This window comes from Fusarium odoratissimum (assembly GCF_000260195.1).
Source record: "Fusarium odoratissimum NRRL 54006 unplaced genomic scaffold supercont1.9, whole genome shotgun sequence".
In the NCBI taxonomy this organism is placed as follows: Eukaryota; Fungi; Ascomycota; class Sordariomycetes; order Hypocreales; family Nectriaceae; genus Fusarium; species Fusarium odoratissimum.
This window is the reverse complement of record NW_022158695.1, coordinates 336,001-354,860: the sequence shown is the minus strand read 5'-3', so window position 1 is coordinate 354,860 and position 18,860 is coordinate 336,001. Positions and strand designations below refer to the sequence as shown.

Sequence of the window (18,860 nt, the reverse complement as noted above, 5' to 3'; positions counted from 1 at the left end):
GTCGACTGACGAGAACACGAAAAATTGGGTTTAGTTTCGGACCAATACTGGCAGGTACTTAGTATATTTGTGTTCGTTGGAACACATTGAAGTGGCTGAGAGGACAAGTGAACAGGTTTAAGTTTATGGAAGATTTCGTAAGAGATATATGATCTTGAGAACAGAGAACCACGTGAATGAGATATTAAATCATCTAGGTTGGGTGGACCTTAGGTTCAAACGCCATGTAAAGCTTCCGTACTCAAGTGACATGCTCTTATCTGCGCTGCATTAAAGGGGCGCAATGGTGCTACGGTCTACGGCCATCCGCTATCAACAACGGTAGCTTGTAAGTTACACAAGATACAAGCTCAATCGTTGGTTCTGACTTACATCATATGACTTAGCCATGCCGTTCAAAGACAAACAAATGATGCAGGTAGGCAGACAAATAAAAGGGTGACCAATAGCTTCATGATATTCCCATGTGGTACAAAAAGTGAAAGTAAGAAGCATCCTCAATTTCACGTCTTCAACAGATCATATCACGAGGAGAGCAAAGACAAGAACATTGTGAATCAATTCCTACAATTCCACCTAATATGCTTCCCCTATCTCCGCTACATGTGTACATACCGCTAACATCCCCCCACCGACCTGTCCCCCTGCCCCCAAGAGCCGTTGCAAGATCCTCAAAACTCCATGACGCAAAACCAAAATAACTACATCCAGATGTACGTATCGACGTATTTTCCTCATACGAGGATTTGGGGTTCGGGTTCTAGCCCTCCCGTTGCGGATATTAGCCACGTGATCCAGGGCCGAAGTCCGGTTCACGATCGGGGAGGTGCTTCTTCTCCTTCCGGCCCTTGATCACGAACTCAGACATAATCTGGATGTGGTCTGCGGGGAAGTGCCAGTAAGGGAAGGCGGGAATTCGCTTCAGGTATTCGGGGTCAGGGGGTCCAAGAAGGTCTACTACCTCCAGTGTATTCGTGGAGTACCAGATGTAATCAATGACATCGGCAAATCCAGGCGTATAGTTGGTGAATGGCATTTCGTCGGCAGTGTTTTTGATGTGGGCGTAGGCGTCTCGGAGGCTGAAGGGGTGTTCAATACCATCTCGCGTGAAGCTACCATACTGGAAGCTGCTCAATTCTAAGTGGTCAGGTGGTACGCGTCCCATAGACATCAGCTCATATACTGAAGAGTCTTCTGTGGAGTTGAAATCACCGCAGACCAGCAGAGGAATTTCGGTATTGGTGCGATACTCTTGGCTGGGACCTGGCTCGGCTTGGGGCACAGGTACCTCGTCGTCTCCCATCGGTAGCACAATCATCTTTTTGTCCTTAACAGCTGGCCACCTCGCGTACTTCTCTGCAAGCTTCGTAACATGTTCCATGAGAATACCAGTTTGGATGACCTTGACATCGGCCAAGGCAGAGTCCCACGTGAGATGGGCGTTGACCAGGATAACTCGAGCTCCAGTGAGACGAGACTCAAAGAAGCAAATAACAGCAATATTGTCCTTGGGCATCACACGGTTGAAAACGTCGTGCTGGTTCTTCATGTCGGGTCGGTTGATGGCAATCGTGGCGAATTCGATAAGCTGCTTATCAAGAAGAATGAACTTGCTCTGCTTGTAAAAGACGGCACAACCGTCAACAGACTGTGCATCCTTCTCTGACATGGTCTTGGCTCGTGATTTGGGCCAATGGACACCCTTGTAATCCATCTGAGCAAGTTCCGGGCTGAGATCCTCCTTGAAAGCATCTGTTGATACCTCCTGGAGAGCAAGGAAATCCGCATCCCTGATTCGGAGTTCTTCCAGGATACATCCTTTACGATACTCCCAGTCGAGGGCACGGGTGGGCGTATAACCGTAAGTCTGGGGTGTCGCATACTTGTCGCAAAGAATGTTCCACGAGAAAACCTTGATCCTCTCCAGACTGGGTGACACGTCCTCCTGTATAACGATGGGCCTCCGGGGTGTGGGAGGAATGGGCACTGTAACTGTTAGCACATATCGTCGTGAGGTGCGCCATCGACTTACTAGGAGTATTTTCCTTCAGCGTATGTATCAGACTCTTTGTACCCTCCTCCATGATTTTATGTTTCACATCCGCGTCCAATGGGTTGCCTTCGATGCCGAGCATCTCCAGAAGGTGCAGTGATCCAAGTTCGTTCGGTAATGTTTGGATGTTATTATTGAAAAGTAACAGGTTCTTGAGATAAGTGCACATTCCGATCTCGGGGGGGATTTCGATTATCTGGTTGAAGGAGGCGTCAAGGTGGCGCAATGCTCGTAGTTCTCCAATCGCGTTCGGTAGTCGTGTCAGTTTGTTTGAGGCAATGAAGAGCTCGTTCAAGAACTTGTACTTGAAAAGCTCCGGAGCCAAGTTTCGCAACCCCTGCCCACTCATATCCAGATTGTGCCAGTCCTGCCGTGTTGCCTCCTTCTCAATAGCCAAGGGTCGTCTCCTATCAACGCCATCGTCTTCGTCGTCCGGGTGGGCACGTAGGCTAGCTGATGGTGGGGGACCAATTCCTCTATTTTCCGACGCTCTGAGCCTAGCATAGTAGTGCGGTTGTTGTTGATCGGTCATGGCAGAATGCGCTCGTTCAGCGTCTTTTTGCATTCGCAATTGCTCCTGCCACATCTCGTTCGGGGGTGGCTGTCCTCGGTTTCCTGCAGAATGGCCATTCTGAAGCGCATTCGGGTTGAAGGGACTCGAGTTAGAGAGTACGCCTGGGGTAAAGGTTGAGTGATGGCCTAAGCCATTGGCGTTGGGCATTCCATGGTCGTGTTGAAGTCCTTGGTGGTGTTGTGTTTGAGAAGGGTGTTGGTGTTGGGTATGCTGATAGTTGTATAGCAAGTTCGGGATGCCTCGCCCGGCGCCGTTGAGCCGAGCATGTTGACCCTGCCCGGAGTGTTGAGGATACATTCCGGTAGGTATTTGTGATGTGATTATGATGGTTATAGTCTCAGGGGTGGAGGTCTAGGAAGTTGCGCCGGCGAGCAGCACGGCGGTAGATATCGCTGATCGGCAGTCTTGATAAAAGGAAGTGAATATAGCAAATCGCTGGAGAAGCTCATCGGCCGTCGTATATAGCGTTGACTTCTGACTTTGATAGGGCTCGCGTAACAGCGGGGAATGGTTGATTGGCGACGGAGCTCGAAACTTCACCCAAGGTTCCAAAAGAGAGAAAGCAAAGATAGCTCGCGTTTACGCATCAGCCTACAGCTGTCACCGAAACAATTGTCGTTGCTTTTTGGCTCGGATGGAGAACGTCGGTTCGTCGGCAGGTCAATAGTTCATCGAGAGGTGTCGTTGCGACAGTCCCAGGAGATCTGTGGCTTGATAGTGATGAAAGGTTAAATTTTTTGAGTCACAATCGATGTTATCGAAGCGACAACGTGTTTCTTGTAGAAGCAGAAGTGCAGAGTGTATGTGAGTCAAGAAATACTGCAAAGGTAATGGTTAGTTAAAGCTTTGAAAGAAGGGCATCATGGGAGGGGGATCCAAGCTTTAGCGACACGTTGCGCTGTCATTGCTAGCTTCTGCGGGGCCAACGCACCTGTAAAGAGCGATCGCAACAATTTAGATATTCACTGAAAAAAATCAACTGATACTTGAACAGAAGAAAAGTGGCCGATGGCAAAGGGAGCGCATGGATATGACTGTGATGCTGGCTGTGATGCTGCGATGAACGGATTGCAGCCCAGAAGCGGGCGTTTAATCACGTGCACCTGCTCCGCATTCTGATGGCTCGTGCGAGGAGAGTCAGAATCGATAATCACGTGCAGCCTCTCTATAATTGCGCGACGCACCTTGAACGACGATTCAGCCTTGCAAGGTCCGCGCCGCATCAGGTCGACGATAGTTGCATGTTCCTGTGCCATTGTGAGACAAGATACGTTCGCGAAATATGCTTGCGTTGCTCATGTCCAACGCAAGTTTGCATCCTTTTTGGCAGAATCCCCTCTGAACAATCGTATGTTTGCAGCATCATGTGCACATATGGAGTTCAAGGGGAATGAGACCTACCACAGATTGAGTTCAACCTCTATGATCACGATACAATTACTAGCGTGTTTTTGAGCCTCAACGTAGGGCTGTCAATTGGCTCGAAGTGCCGCAGTGCATGTTTTCAAGAGACCAGAAGATACATATGCACCTGTACATTTATGGACAGCTGGTGCTCGAACCACATGAGACAACATGTGTTATCTGTATGTTCCAGGAACAGCATCAACTCGCTGCGGACACTAGTAAACGCAACTGTAGCCAAGAGGACACAGCCAGCAAGTAAAGTGACGCCATTGATCAGGTCTCATCTCGCAAAACGCCATCGCTCCGACAGCCCTGTTATTTGGCGTCCCACGGATTCAATGGTTCCGTCCACTAACACGGACCGCATGCAGCCTCGGAGAGAGTCAAGAATGGGCTGGATGGATAGGAAGCTAGGGGAGGCAAGAAAGTTTCCATTTGGACCTTGACCCTAATAAGCGACGAAAATGTTTAGGTAATTTAGCCTAAGCTTAGGGGACTCTTTACTGTGTTTATTTTGGCATCCTCCTCTAAAATCCCTTAAGTTTTCTTATGCACCAACATCGGGAGAGGGATCAATCATGGGCTCAAATCAACCAACTAAATTCTGGCTCTTATATCATGTTACCAAGACTTGGGTCGAAGAGGCAAACACTTGAGCTCAAACCGGTATTAGCATCCAATGTTATGCCATTCGGCCGAGAATAGGACCGTTGGACAATATTCATCTTCGGGTAGCGCTCTTGTAACAGAAATGTCTCGTTTGAACCTTGAACCACCTATCCGTACCGTACCGGGACGGGAGAAGATGGCAAGCTTGACTCCATGGCTAACTCGGCAATCATTCATGCGAGCAACCCATGCCATTGGTACGTTTACACTCACTGAAACGTGAACATGGGAGACTATGTTTGCGCTGTCAGATTCAGATGCAAGTTGAAATTGGGAGTTGAATCCTCCCGACATGGTACATGGATGATACTGCAGGGCCTAGCAAATGGAATGCATGAGAATCGAGAAAGTTTAGGTGAGCTGCGACCTGCAGAAATCACAAGTTAGAGCCACTGTTCCCTGTCTAACCAACCACAAGAAACCTCGGACCGCCAAGGTCAGGCTGGATAGGAAGCTACTAATTCGATAAGCGTCAATAAAACATCAGGCAAAAGCTCTAATGTGCGGGGGATGGCCAACCGAAGCGCGCCGCTCCACACCCCAGACAGTTGGGAACTGGGGAAATGCTGCCTTTTGGCCCGACCAAGCATGAAAGCGTGAAGCATGAAGGATGGGGATGGCCGTATATAGAAAGTCACCGCTGCCGCCATTGCAGGCAAAGTTTGCTGTTTATTATTTGTTTGCTTCATTGCTTGTCTGACCTGAAACTGCTGTGCTGCACATGCACAGTACAGTACATACAGTTTGCTCTCTTTCCTCGATCTCGTAACAGATCAATCCACTCTTGCTCAATCTCGACGCAACTATCCGAATATTGCTGTTTGGTGAGAGTTTATCAACCATACCGACTCTGGGAACTGTACGCGTCCCTGCGGCGCTACCTGTCACCTTTTGATAAGGACAAACGGCTATCACATCACATCGCAGGGACTGTTTGTTGCCAGCCAGCGAACGCCATCATAAAAAAGCTGGTTGCACCAGCGGATCCAAGGTCGCGCCAGCACAGACGCCTTATCCACCAGACTTCAGCATAAAAGCCATCGACGACATAGAGATAATGACGTTGGCTTCTGCTTGGGCAGTCAGGCACAATCACGAAACCAGCTTATGAAGGGTCCACGCACGACCAACAACGTTTGATATCACGGTTGCAAACCGTTTCGGCACTCGATATTCGCATCCACATCCACATCCACATTTGCTTCCCACCCATCACGTTTGCGCGAATTACGGATAGTATCTTCAGCGTAACGCTGGCCGATGAAGAAACCCTGCTCTTCGATTTAGGCGACACCTCTGATCAGACAAGCGTCAACAAAAGGGCCAAGCAACCAAGGGCCTTCTGCTACTGTTGCTTTTACTGCCCCTGCATGGTCCGGGACCCAATCCGGCAACCATCCGGACTTGATAACCCAGTTCCGCGGGCCAGAGAAGGGTTCTAGAAGGGTCAAAAGTGCTCCCGACCGGGGGCCGGGAGATTTGCTGTAGGTACCGTTTGGCTTACCATCGCGGGTCGTTGGACTTGTGTGTGGTTCAGTCCAGTTCGTCAGTTGAGCAGCAAGTGTGTTTGCTAGCGGCGGTGGAACTGGAACACAATTATTTTACCTAGTGGCACCCCTGTTAGACCACTCACCACCCCTTACCCTTCCCCATTCACCAAAGTTATCCACCGGAAAGCTTGCGCCAAAGAGTATAGTATAGCGGCATAGCCAGCAATGTCGGAATGGAGCGGATTTTACTACGCTTCTGCCAACCCCTTACCCACCTTTGCTCGCCGTGCAAAGGCTGCTGAAAAGGAGCGGCAGCGCCCTGAAACTCCTCCTCGATCCAATTCGGATTCACACGACATTGCCCCAAACTCCAGCCGCGCAAGACGTCCTTTTCGCCATACGAGGACGTCTAGTGGGAGTCAGGGTAGTCGTTCCTCGCACGACTCGTCGCTTGTGCATTCCACAACCAGCCCCAATACCAAAAACGGCCCCGCCCAGGCAGAGGACGACTCTCATTACTCGCACTCAAAACTGTTATCATCTGACTCGCGCCAACAATCTTCGAAGCCAGTAACGACTACGACCACAACCAAGACTGCCTCGATTTCCAATAAACATCTCCCTAGCAAGAGTCTCACCAGCGGAGGTGCATCGCCGTTACACTCGCCTGTTGTCTTCAATCGGCCTGTGTACGTCGACAAGACTCGACAGCGCGATCCTCGTCGTCAATCATCCGCAGCGACCCCAACAACAAGCTCAGTTGATCTGAAAAATGTCACCATGTACTCCCAGTTGGATGCAGGCAACAAACTCATGTCAGGGACGACGAAGCAGGTAAACCTCGACTTTCCTCGAACAGAATCGGTCTCCTCTACAAGTGGCAACACAACTGTCTCGACACAAACCATGACCTCGACAGACCACTCCAACTCTGACCCCGCGACAAAGCCTTTCATCGTTAAAAATGGCCGCACCTACTACAACGACCCTACGTCGGCGTACCCTCTTCCCACCGACCTTGCTGAGCTCCATCGCCAGAGCCTGCGGACGCTCTTGATGATCCAGGTATATGGCGCACCCGTCTACACGCCATTCATCCGAAACAATCCCCCGCAGCGGGTGTTGGAGGTCGGATGTGGTACAGGATTTTGGAGCATGATGTGCCACCGATACTACAAGGAGCGAGGTCACAATGGGATTCAGTTCACAGGCATTGACATCGCGCCCCTGGCCCCTGGCAGTCCTGGATCCCCTGTCGAGCTGTGCAAGCCAGACAAGGACATGAAATGGAGATTTGTTCAGCACGATCTTCGACATCAACCGTGGCCCTTTGCCGACGAAGAGTTTGATCTGATCATGGTCAAAGATACGTGCCTGATGGTTCCTAGTCATGTTTACCAACTTTTTGTGGAGGAGTATCTTCGCATGCTCAAGCCTGGAGGAGTGATGGAGATCTGGGATAGTGACCCAACTTTCCGCATGCTGCGACCTCATGTTCCAAGCGCAATGCCCGGATCAGAAGAAGCAGAAGAACACGAGGCTGCCCTTGATCTAGGTGCCTATCTCATGACTTCTAAAACACCCCTTTCCGCACCACTGAACTCTTTCTTGGTTGAGTACAATACTTGGCTGTCAAGGACTCTGGAAGGACGACAGCTTTCACCTGTGCCATGTTCTCTCATTGGGGCCTTCCTCCACGCTGAAGCAGAGGTGCTCATGGATATCAAGACAAAACGTCTAGCCATCCCCTTAAGTGAAGTCCGATGGGAGCGCGAAGGTGTCGGCGGTGTTGTTACCAAGGACGGCAAGTCGTACGTGGAGATGAAGGCCAAGTCAACACCGCACCAGAAGGTCGAAAAGAAGACCTTGACACCAGGACAATCTGCGCTTCGCAAGACGGCGCTTTTGACAGTTGCACAACAAGTGTCGGCACTGGAACCTATCATCAGAGAAGCGAGCGGCAAAAGCCAGGATGAGTGGGATGCGTGGGTAGCTAAGATGATGGCGGATCTGATGAGCGAGAGCGGGACAAGTTGGGGAGAATGTTTGGAATTGGGAGTGTGGTCGTCAAGAAAGCGACCACGCAAGGAGTAAGCTCTGGGAGTCACTGTGGTCATTGTACCGCAAAAGTAAAGATGATCTTCCCACGTGGATTATGACGAATGGCTCAACATCTATGTCTCATGATAGATGCAAGACTGGAATGCTTTCCCTGACACAATAACTACACACACCCTGGACCTCAACGTCCCAAAGAACCTCGATCAGCATCTTCTACATACACAACATACCCCCCTCCCTTTTACGCGTTGGCGTCATATCGTTTTCTCAATGTGCGATACCTTTTCAAGTAGTACCTATACCCATATGATTAGTAAAAAGCAGGTTGACGGATAATGGTTGGGATATCAGGATAATGTAGCTTTTGGGATAAATGAACTTATTGGCATGGACTAGAGTGTTTATGACTGGTGAATTGTGACGTGCTGGGGTGGTTTGAGTCGGTATCCGATGCTTAACGATAGACGGTGATACTCGTGGCATACAACGTAAGCAATTAATCATACTCGCATATGATTTGCAAGTTGTCTCACGATGTGACCGACGCAATCCTAAGGAACAAGAACTCACAATGCTTCAATTTCTATCGTATAGGTTAGCCAATGTCACCAACCCACTCGATTCAAAAACCCACCCTTCTTAACATACTCAGCCTGAGCAATTCCCTGGCGGATCTTATCCTCATCACGTTCTCCAGCTTTCGAGATGAAGGCCTTATGAAGACGAGGTCGAAAATAGTCAAAGCCGAGGGGATACTCTCTTCCCAGATACAAAAGCTCTGTCATAGCACGATCAGCATATGCCCCGTGTGACAACTCTAAAGCAGAGCAGACCTTTATATATGGCGATGACCTGCCGTCTTAATTGCGGATTTAAGCTCATATTAACTGTGTTTGTGTATGGATCACGGTCTCATACAGCCGCGGAATACCGATGCGGATGATGTATGATGCTGCCGCGGCCATGCCCAGACTGAGGCGTCGAACCCCCACTTCAGCCTCGCTATAGCTCCAGCCACGAAACCTTAGATTCAACTTCTGCATTGCGCCATCGCCAACTGCTTTTTGAAGATTTCGATCCACGCCCTCACGATCCCTCGAGTCGAGATCCCTTGCTCACATCCCGGATCTGGCCCGGAAGCCAACCACCATGTTAGTGAGAGGCCACAATGCTCTGAGAAGCTCCCGAGCACTCTTCAGACTGCCGAGCCTAGTGCGTTACACGGTCGAGATAAAAGAAGGGCCGGAGCCGGAGCAGAAGCAGAAGCAGAAGCAGAAGGAAAGGCGAACCACAAGGCCATGGCCAAATGGTCTACAGGAGCTAGGAGCTGAATCAGCACGTCCGATTCCCGCAGACCCAAGTTCCACGTTTACCATGGTTAATATCCCGAATGCCTCCACAGCGTATGAAAGATGGCCGACCCTCAAGAACTTCAGACCAGCGCTGCAACCACGAACATGTGGAACTATACGTCCTGGCGCAGGTCCTGGCGGCGGTGCAACAGTCGACGCCTATATGGAGCTATCGTATCTTCCTTACTTATATAACGATCTTGGCGTGATGATCTTTGAAGGCCCGCACTGCGTCCAGGTTAAGATTATGTCAAATATCCTTCGGAGCGTCGAATGTGAAGAATGTAGACTGCAGGATAGAGATTGGACTACGGGCGAAGCCTACTACGAGGTGAATTATTCCAAGTGGAACGTGTATCGTATAAAGTTAGATCCAAGCAAACACGTCGAGACAAGTTCTCAGAACGGTGTATGTAAATGTTCCAAAGTGGTAAAACACATAATGCTAATTCCATGCAGAGAAGGAAAAGCAGCATAACACCCGATGGACTGTATGACCTTACCAATATTGCACTTGAGAAATGGAAAGCGGATGGGACAGGAGGACCTGTCCCTGTTGAAACTCTGCCTGGTTCTCTGAAGATGTACATTCTGAACCACACTGGCGGCCCAGGGCTAGCGAATGTAAGTCTCTCTCCTTGTTGCTCATTTGATCTCAGGCTGATACTTTCCTCATAGGATACCATCAATGGGTCGTATCTACCTCAACTGCATGTCTACGTTGCGACCGGGATTCGGGGCAACACAATCTACATGTGCATCGAGTTTCATACCGTCGGCACAAGGCGCTTGGTCGGCGTCACATACCTCAGACTCAGACCGACTTTCGACCTCTCACCCGCCAAATACATGGCCGAGGAGCCCCCTCAAAGGGTCGATGGAAACACCGATTTCGACCAAAAGTTCGCCACTATCGAGGAGAAGATAAAGGCCAGCAGGGAAGCAGATCCTTATTCCGAAAAGCAAGCATTTCAGCCTCCACCGCCCCATGCCAGAAGCATAGAAAGTCCATGGGAGTTTTACGAAAAGTTGGTACCAAGTAATACACGCCGAAACAGCGATATATTCAAAGCAGCGATGTTCAAGTTATACAAGCTGGAGATGAGACTCTGGTAGCAGAGGAAGAGGGCTATGAAGAAGGAAAACGAGGCTGAGGTGAGGGCTAGAAGCTTTGCTAGGAGGCAGAAGAAGCTGTCGAAGGCCATAGCTCATATAGAAGAAAAGTATCCAGGTGTTGATAGAGAAGCTTAGCATGGGACATTGGAGGAGATCGTTGAGGAAGAGAGGGAGTTACGTGGGATGGGTATTGAGGGTGAGGTAAAAAGGGGGTTTCATGTGTTGACATGAATAAAGATCATGGCGAGGTTCTGGGATGCTTGCACGATATCACATCATGAACGCCCACTCCAGGGAATACTCTTTGCAGCGACGAATCAATATTTCGCAATATCTACAGCATCTTGTAGGAAGGACTGGCAACTGATCAATGATCTCAGCTTCCACAAGTACCATGTCGTATTCTTGGTTAGAGAAGACTATTCTTAAAGGAGGAAAGACGGATAAAGCTCTATTCTATCGCAAGGCTGAAAGCATGTTGATTGAAAATGACAACAAGTGAAGCCTTGCTGGGACCCAGCCGGATAGCAACTGCAAAGCTCGAGATATCTTTGCTCACACGAGCAAGTTGCGGACTACAACAAGTATCGAGGCATTAACTAATGGCCTCATTGTATGCAAGTTATGACTAGAAAGACGATTTCTGTGCCATAGGCTACTTGCATGGCTCATGCTAAGTGTGACCCGTCTTGATTGGCATGATGGATGCCAGACGAGACGAATAAAAAGGGTTGAGTACACCCGGCAACATCGGAAAGCTTCTGAGACTGTCAAAGCCGGAACTCATGATACCAGCAAACCAAACCAGAGCAGGCAAGTTGTCACAAGCCACATCAACAGGTATCAAGCTTGTACCTGATAGACACGAGACGTGCAAACAGATCGGGTTGCCTGTTTAGGCAGTCATCTCAAGTCATACCATCCCCAAGCAGGACTGTCCCTCGTTATCGCTCTCCGAGGCCATTTATGGTGGTTTTCGCGTCAATCATTCCCCCCCGGAAAGAAAACGACGCATCGGAAGCACAACCGGAAAGCGTGATATCGGAAGATATCACAGCACATCATGCCCTGCAACATTACAACACCTGCGATTCTCTCCGTCCAGACAGGGCTGGCTTCGAGTGGCGCCCGTCATGCAGCAGCACGGGGCATCCCGCATGAAAAAGAGACGAAGCTCCAAAGCTTCCCCCGCCTAGAACAGGGCCCAGAGTATCATAGCTTGTGAGTTAGTTTTTAAGGATTCAGCTTCAAACGTATAAACCAGAGACATCGTGAACTTGATATCAGACCACTGTGACGACTCATAGTGAAACCGACACTCAGATCATCTACAAAGATTCCTTATCCGTAGAGGCCGGTTCTTTATCCGCTCACCGTCATTTGACACCACCCCATGGTCTAGCACACGAAACAGAGTGTACAGAAAGCTGATATGCAGGGTTGCAGACGCAATTTGATAGGGCGAGCCGAAAACAAGTGCGAGAAGTGCCGACGGGGGCGGCACCCAAACGGATTCCCCTCATCGATAGGGATCAAAGCCAAGACCTGAAGGTGGTGCTTCGATTTGCTAGCGGGGTAGCGATCATCACTTGCGTCGTGGAGACTCCTCAGGAGTCTTGTTGTGAAAAGTTTCGATGGTTTGTGTGGTTGAGGTAGCAATGAGTCGCCTTGATCCTATCTGTTCTCCTCCACCTTGCAAAATGGTTCCTTGAGCAGACGTAAGGATCCCAGGAAAGAGACACTTCCAAGGCTTTCATCACGCAATTCACGGCTTATGGCTTGATGGTGTTTAGTAACGGACTCGCATAAGCATGCGTGAGCGTGGCCGTTTGAGTCGTGGCAGTCGATCACTGTGCGATGATCTATTCGTGAAAACAAAACCTATGCGGGACGATCGGCGCTTTTAGTCGTCAACTGACGAAAGAATAAGGAGGGGTTGTTTTTCTGTTGTTTTTATGCGACAGCTTCATTTTTGTGTGTGCTTGTGTGGAGCTTATCAAAGTCTCTGAGTCTGCAGCGTCTTACAGGGAATAGCTTGCAGAATTGAGCAGCCTTGACGATGTAACCATGAGCTTCAAGGTTGAAATTTGGTGCACTCCATCGGTGATTGTCCATATCGAGACGAGGCTCTTTGTAAAAAGCGGGACATGAAATTAGAGCAAAGACGGGCCAAGAAAAACTGCCGAAAGTGAAAAAATGGACTGAGTCTAATGACTCAAGTACCGTCCCGGGGAGTCGATCAGCCACGGTGAGTCGGGAATTAATTGTTGTTTTAGGCGCTGGATTCCAGATAGAGTTCCTGGGCCATGTTGCATGATTTGCAGCCAGTGGAATGTGCTGTCTCATCGTTGTGAGGTTAATCGTGATGTTGACTCTCAAGACGAATAAACGAAAAAAACTTCATCTGAAAAAGACTGGTTGTTTCATCACGACTCAAGACCAAATATTTCAGCTTCCTTGTCCTTGTCCGTGTCCGTGCAGTTGATGACCCTAGGAACAATCCATGTCATCCTAAATTCTGTCCCCCTTGAACCAACTCAGGGCCTTTCCCACAACGGGCAGGCCATGGCGCTCACGACGTCAGAAGCCATCCATTGGCAGTAAATTCTCTTTTTTCCAAGGCCACTGTACCCGTAGGCTACAGTATTCGGCCGTCGCTCCCTAGACACACCTTGATCCGGCCGAGGTGAGATGAGGGGCGACAATCACAAAGCTTAACATCTGGGGCATGATTCGCTCATCTTGTTTCTGGCATGTGCCTACGCATCGGAGTCTACCGAGTCTTCAGCGTCTTGCGCAATTGCTGATGATGGATACTCTTGATGAGGCTGGAATTGTTAAATGTTTTCTTGCATTGCGGAGAAGCCCTAGAATCGGCAGAGCCGGGGTGTGCCCTGGCCAATGCCTGGCAGAGCGTGTAAGCGATGGCGTGCCCACGCGAATGTCACATTGTTGATGTTATATCGAGATGAGTGAAGAAATCGGGCACATGGGACCTAGCCAGGCGTGACGAGAATCAGGCTATACAACGCAGTATTAAGGAACCGTGATAGAAACAAGATGAGACCCTGCAAAGAAACGTCAACGCAGCAACACAGCCAGGCATTGTGTTGTCAATCAATTCGACCTGAAGAATGGTCTTGTGACGAATGTGGACAAAGACTTTGGTCCCTGCCAATTATTTCCCGTGTTTTCGCCTCGTCTCATCTGCCTATGCTAAAAACAGGGTTCACACAGTGAGAGGCACGGAGTGTTTCATGGTGGAGCATGTGACTCCCCAATGGATCAGTTGTTTTTACTTGAGAAAAACCACTTTCAGCGCGAAGAGGGCGCTATTTAGAGAATCTACTGAAACTAGTATCTCGATTCTCTCTATCATGATCTTTTGTTTTCGGAGTTTGAAGGCATCGTGCTGGAAAGTGGCATTAGACATTCATCCTCGGCTGCTGATCATCATCGTCTGTGGGCAAGACTCAGCCATTGAGCGCAGTCTAGCGCCTCAAATTGGCCATCTCAACCTTGTTCCTGTGTACCTGATCCGTTCGCATTCAAGAACCCAATATCGACCAGAAACGGAATCTGACTATGGGGGATCCACTTGCAAGAACCCAGATGATCGTACATAGCGTTAGCGATTCAAGCCTTGAGATCTATCGCAGATTTCATCGTCAACGGCTTCATTTATTTTCAGCAAAAACCTGCATCCCCAACTCAAAACTTCAGCTTAACGCGCCTTTAGCGCGCACTCCACTAGAATAAGCTGCCCCCAACTGCCCCAATTCCGCACTCCAACGGGGATCCATCTCTCGTGCAGCTCGCAAACCATCCATTGGCAGCTGGAGGTTGGAGCCCTGCTGAGATCATGCGAGCCACTAGGACTACAGTGGACTCTAGCATCCAACAGCGTCAGAAACAGCCGCGTTGGCTTGTTGTTGGCACAGTGCGAGTCCCCTCTCCCCGCTATTCCCGTTCCCATCTATCCATCGTCTTTGCGTTCTGCCACTCCATTCCTTATTCTCTATTCCTTTCTGTTTCCTTTTCAATCCAATCCAATCCGATCCAAGCCTGGGCTTTGACAGCCAAAAAATCTCCCACCTCCACCACCTGACTTCAACCAACAGTCAACCCTACCTTGCCTTGTCTTTTTTCCTTACCTTATCTTACCAACTATCCACTTGACAACATCCCACTGTAAATCATCTCGTAACCGATCAAAACTACCTCCTTGCAACGCTCATTACTTGCTTTCTGCGGCCCTCCGGCCGATCTTGGCAGGTTTTGCTTTGTTGCATTTTGGCGATAGTTCCCCTCTTGTCGTCGCCCTTATCAGTTTGATCATAGCTCTTGTCGCCCGTGTTTCCTTTTCCCGACCGTTTTCAATTCGAATGCACATGTCGACCACGAACCTTCTTGTCGCAACGGCTCGCCTCCCAACTCTACTACATATTATTCCGAGACCCGATACTTTACCCGTCCCTTCGTGTTAGAATCGACCGAGACGCCGTAACGCTCGAGTCGCCAACTCTCTGTACCAAGCCCTTGTCCCTTAAAGGCTTGTCCCGGCTGCCGGCCCTGTTCCCAAGTGGTTCCTGGGTTCGTCAGACTGTGGCAGCAAGACAAGTCGTTGCGCATGCCTCGCGCTCCAGGTTCGAGTAAGCGACAGCAAGGCGCCGCCAGTCATCGCGATAATCGCCATGAGAATGGGCTTGTAGGTTCTGCCAAGCGTTCTTCTGACAAGAAGGGCTCAGGCCTGCTCGACAACTCTCTTCGCCGATCTGAACAAGGCACTGCTGGTGCTGCTGGACAGTCGACGCCCGTCAATGGTCACGCCAACAGCCCGTACAAGCAGTGTGTCTATGATGCCTCCAATGACTCCCGTACCGACGACCTCCGCCGCTCCTCTCTTGACGCCGTCTCCGAGATGTCGTCCGACTCGTCCAACGCCAATGGCCTCAATGGTGTCGAAGCTGGCCACCGCCAGATCGACGTTAATGCCATGAAGAACGCTGATGTTCACCGCGACTCGGGCCCGTTCGACCTCGCAACCACGGTTCTCAAGTCTCTCCCTATGCAGGACACACTCGCTATTCTCATCATCCTTATGCACGTCCCTTCGCTCTCGCTTACCGTTATATACACCATCTTCACGTTCCTTACCTTTGTTCCTCCCGTCGCCACCAGTTCGGGAATGAGCATCAACCTTGCCGAGATTTTCGACGGCAATTCGACCATGCCCTCTCTCGTAACTGTCTTGTGTGTTGACTTCTTCTTCCTTCTGGTATGGCTCTTTCTGTGGGGTCCAATCCAGGATGCTATTCTGGATTTTGCCAAGCCAGTCATTGCCATTACTTTGGGAGGGGGGACGAGTGCGAGGGATGGAACATCGAGAGGCCTAACCACATGTTTTATGTGGGTGATAGGTCATCACTTACTCAGGGGAACCAGAGCTCATTGGGGTCGTGTGGCTCGACACATACCAGAGCACTGGCGGTTGCCCCAAGTTTTCAATAACCCAGTCGATTCTGCTTCTAGCGCATACGATAAGATGTCTGCCTATGGGTGGATTCGAAGTGTTCTCGCCATTCATATTTTAACCCAAGGAATTGTGCGATATATCCGAGAATGGTATCTCAGACGCGAAAAAGCCAACGCTTCTGTTGGTGCCAGCGATCCTGAGGCCGGAAAGCCACCAAGTGTGATCAGCGATACGGCTAATGAAGGAGGCTTCGCAACGCCTGATACTGAAGCAGGTCTGAATTCGACATCCACAGTACCTACAAGCAAAAAAAGAAGAAAGCAAAGCACTCAAGTTCGTTTACAACAACCACTATGGGCGGCATTGGCGAGCACCAAGATTGTTGTGGTGAAAGAGTACGAGTTATCCCATGCGGCTTCTGAGTCTGCCGGAACTAATGCTACCGACATTCACAATCTTGGTAATGCTCCGTTCAACAACCAACCCAACCAAATTTGGATATCCTACATTGGTAGCGATGAAGTTTGTTTTAACACTAGCCATTTTCCCGAAATCGACGACGACGAGCCGCGTTCCGTTGAATCTTCAGGCGAAGATTCTAGACCAGCCAATATCGACACCTCGAAGCCATTTTACGTCAGAGTTAACAACGCTGTTTGGCAGCCCACTCGCATGTTTCCGATCGAGGAGTCACCAGGAGAATCTCACGAAGGAGTTCGATGGACTGGTGACATCTACGGACTCAGACCTGCTTCCAAGTATGTCTGTGAGTTTGTGGATAGCCAGACTGATGAGGTTCTGTTTTCAACCAGCATCAGAACTGTCCAGGCCACTCAGCGGGAAGTGGACGGTGTTCCACCTCCTGTTGCTAACGGACAGCGCTCCCTTCACCCGGATTCGCCTGCCCTGACTCTTAGGACATCGATTGCTGCAGTCGAGGCCAAGCTTAGCGAGGAGAGGTCCCGCCTCAAGACTCTACGAAAGGAGTACAAGAACCGCGCCAACGCCCTCAAAAAGGACAACGAGTTGACGGATAATCAACTCTCTTCGGCTGGAAATCATGACGAAAAGTACCGACAAAAGATTCGTCAGCAAGAGACCCAGAAAGCCCAGGCAGAGCGTGACACCCAGCAACTCGCTGATCAGCTCAAGAACTTCGACACTGCACCTGAACTCGGCGAACGTAAAAAGAAGGTGGAGAAGCAGTACAGTAGCGAGAAGAAGGTTTTTGAGGCAGCTCAGAAGGCTTTCAAGGAGTACAAGTCCGGATTGGAGAAGGAGATCAAGGCCAAGGAAGTCGAGAAGTCGAACCTCAACACCCGCCGTAACAAGGTGGCGACTCGAATTGCTAAGGTTGAGAACGAGCTTGCCAACATCACCGACGCCAACAACCGCGGGCTTGATGAGGCAGAACGACGAAACCAAGAGCGTTCCATTTGGCAGGGTCATGTCGCTGGTATCGAAGCCAATTACAATGAGCGACTGGCTCATGTTCGTGCGAACAATGCCAACAAGAGTGAGGAGATTCGACACCTGCAAATGCAGCTGCAGAGTTTCCACGAGTACATCAACTCGAATGGCATGTCTTACGATATGATGCCTCCTCTTGACGCAGGACACTCCCACCTTGGTCCGCCTTTCCAGCCTACGACTTCGAGTACTTGGAACCCCGATCCCACGGCTCCTCCTCACTACCCAACTGGTCTCTGGTCCGCCTCTGACAACGTCCTCCCTTCGGCATCGGCTCCCACTCTCCCGTCCATGTCCCCTTGGCAACCTCCCCCCACTGCGCCTCCCTTCGAGCCGCGTATGACTCGCTCTCGTGGACGTAGTTCTAGCATGCTCAGCAACGTCAGCGGTTTCACGCAGTCGAGTGGTGAGGAGTACGCGTCGCCGCCCATGGACTCTCACCGGGTTAAGCACATCTGGGCAAGTCGCACCAGGGCCAGCGGTGGCGGTAGTAGCGGCAGCGGCAGCAATGGTGATCCGACGAGCCCCAGGTGAGCGAGTGGTCGAGTTTGGCTGGGTGATGTATGGCTGTGATTGAAGGGCAGCGGTTGTTTGGTTTGATTTCGACAGGCTAGGCTGTTGGATAGCGCTTGCAGTGAATAAAAGTAGTGCCATTGTTAAATGTTTGTCTATTGAATGGTGATGTCTTCATGTCTTGAGCTCTTGGCCATGTCCTTTTCACATCCCCAAGCGGGGTTTTCTTTTGAGGCAAGTGCGCCCAGATGAGTCTGCCCTTTTCCCTAAGGATCTATTCATGTCATCTTTTCTACTGTGGTTCACCTCTCTGGTCTCTTCATATTCCTCTGTTCTGCTCTTCATCGTCACCACCAAACACTCTGCGAATTCCTTTGTGTGTGAACAATGGGGGATGCGTCACTCCATGCATTCGACCGACTCCTTCCAGAGGAGGCAAAACTTATGATCTATATCCTAAGCCATGAAAAGGTTTAGGTGAGTTTAGTACAGCTTAGTGGGCCTTTAGACTATTTGTTTTGGCGCCTTGGTTGAAGGTTCGGGGTTTTCTTGCTCCCCAGTGCCCTTCTGGCAGTTTGCTATGCTCATCCAGCTTCTCGTCCCACTACTCCATCACCAAGCTTTAGGACAGACAAAGTTGTCGGGCGCAAGGCTGTTCAAGAACAAATCGTTGCAATCA

At 50.0% G+C, this 18,860-nt stretch overlaps 6 protein-coding genes across 9 annotated transcripts; 3 read left to right on the top strand and 3 right to left on the bottom strand.

Moving 5' to 3' along the window:
• Positions 1–527: 527 nt before the first annotated feature.
• On the bottom strand, positions 528–4,362 carry FOIG_06486 (glucose-repressible alcohol dehydrogenase transcriptional effector). 3 transcript variants are annotated; one of them, XM_031205572.1, is made up of 4 exons: positions 3,812–3,833; positions 3,559–3,742; positions 2,033–3,446; positions 528–1,986 (listed from the first exon to the last, which is right to left on the bottom strand). In XM_031205572.1, exons 3-4 carry the CDS (start codon positions 2,922–2,924, stop codon positions 782–784), a joined length of 2,097 nt encoding a protein of 698 aa, XP_031064296.1. In that variant the 5' UTR covers positions 2,925–3,446; positions 3,559–3,742; positions 3,812–3,833; the 3' UTR covers positions 528–781. The 3 variants fall into 3 exon arrangements, with proteins under 3 accessions (XP_031064296.1, XP_031064295.1, XP_031064297.1); XM_031205571.1 differs by having other exon boundaries at positions 3,559–4,362; XM_031205573.1 differs by lacking the exons at positions 3,559–3,742; positions 3,812–3,833 and having other exon boundaries at positions 2,033–3,509.
• FOIG_06485 (uncharacterized protein) lies at positions 3,811–8,886 on the top strand. Its single transcript, XM_031205570.1, has 2 exons — positions 3,811–5,058; positions 5,122–8,886. The coding sequence occupies exon 2, from the start codon at positions 6,419–6,421 to the stop codon at positions 8,285–8,287; it is 1,869 nt and encodes a 622-aa protein (XP_031064294.1). The 5' UTR covers positions 3,811–5,058; positions 5,122–6,418; the 3' UTR covers positions 8,288–8,886.
• Positions 8,821–9,039, bottom strand: FOIG_06484 (uncharacterized protein; the record flags this gene model as incomplete). Its single annotated transcript, XM_031205569.1, has 2 exons — positions 8,821–8,837; positions 8,889–9,039. The coding sequence occupies 2 exons, from the start codon at positions 9,037–9,039 to the stop codon at positions 8,821–8,823; spliced, it is 168 nt and encodes a 55-aa protein (XP_031064293.1).
• A 222-nt stretch (positions 9,040–9,261) lies between these two features.
• FOIG_06483 (uncharacterized protein) lies at positions 9,262–11,593 on the top strand. 2 transcript variants are annotated; one of them, XM_031205568.1, is made up of 4 exons: positions 9,278–10,015; positions 10,066–10,230; positions 10,285–10,755; positions 10,788–11,593. In XM_031205568.1, exons 1-3 carry the CDS (start codon positions 9,404–9,406, stop codon positions 10,720–10,722), a joined length of 1,215 nt encoding a protein of 404 aa, XP_031064292.1. In that variant the 5' UTR covers positions 9,278–9,403; the 3' UTR covers positions 10,723–10,755; positions 10,788–11,593. The 2 variants fall into 2 exon arrangements, with proteins under 2 accessions (XP_031064291.1, XP_031064292.1); XM_031205567.1 differs by having other exon boundaries at positions 9,262–10,015; positions 10,285–11,593.
• FOIG_06482 (uncharacterized protein) lies at positions 11,066–13,856 on the bottom strand. The gene has a single exon (XM_031205566.1). The coding sequence runs from the start codon at positions 13,066–13,068 to the stop codon at positions 12,676–12,678; it is 393 nt and encodes a 130-aa protein (XP_031064290.1). The 5' UTR covers positions 13,069–13,856; the 3' UTR covers positions 11,066–12,675.
• A 625-nt stretch (positions 13,857–14,481) lies between these two features.
• FOIG_06481 (uncharacterized protein) lies at positions 14,482–18,377 on the top strand. The gene has a single exon (XM_031205565.1). It carries the CDS (start codon positions 15,353–15,355, stop codon positions 18,200–18,202), a length of 2,850 nt encoding a protein of 949 aa, XP_031064289.1. The 5' UTR covers positions 14,482–15,352; the 3' UTR covers positions 18,203–18,377.
• The last annotated feature ends 483 nt before the right edge of the window (positions 18,378–18,860 follow it).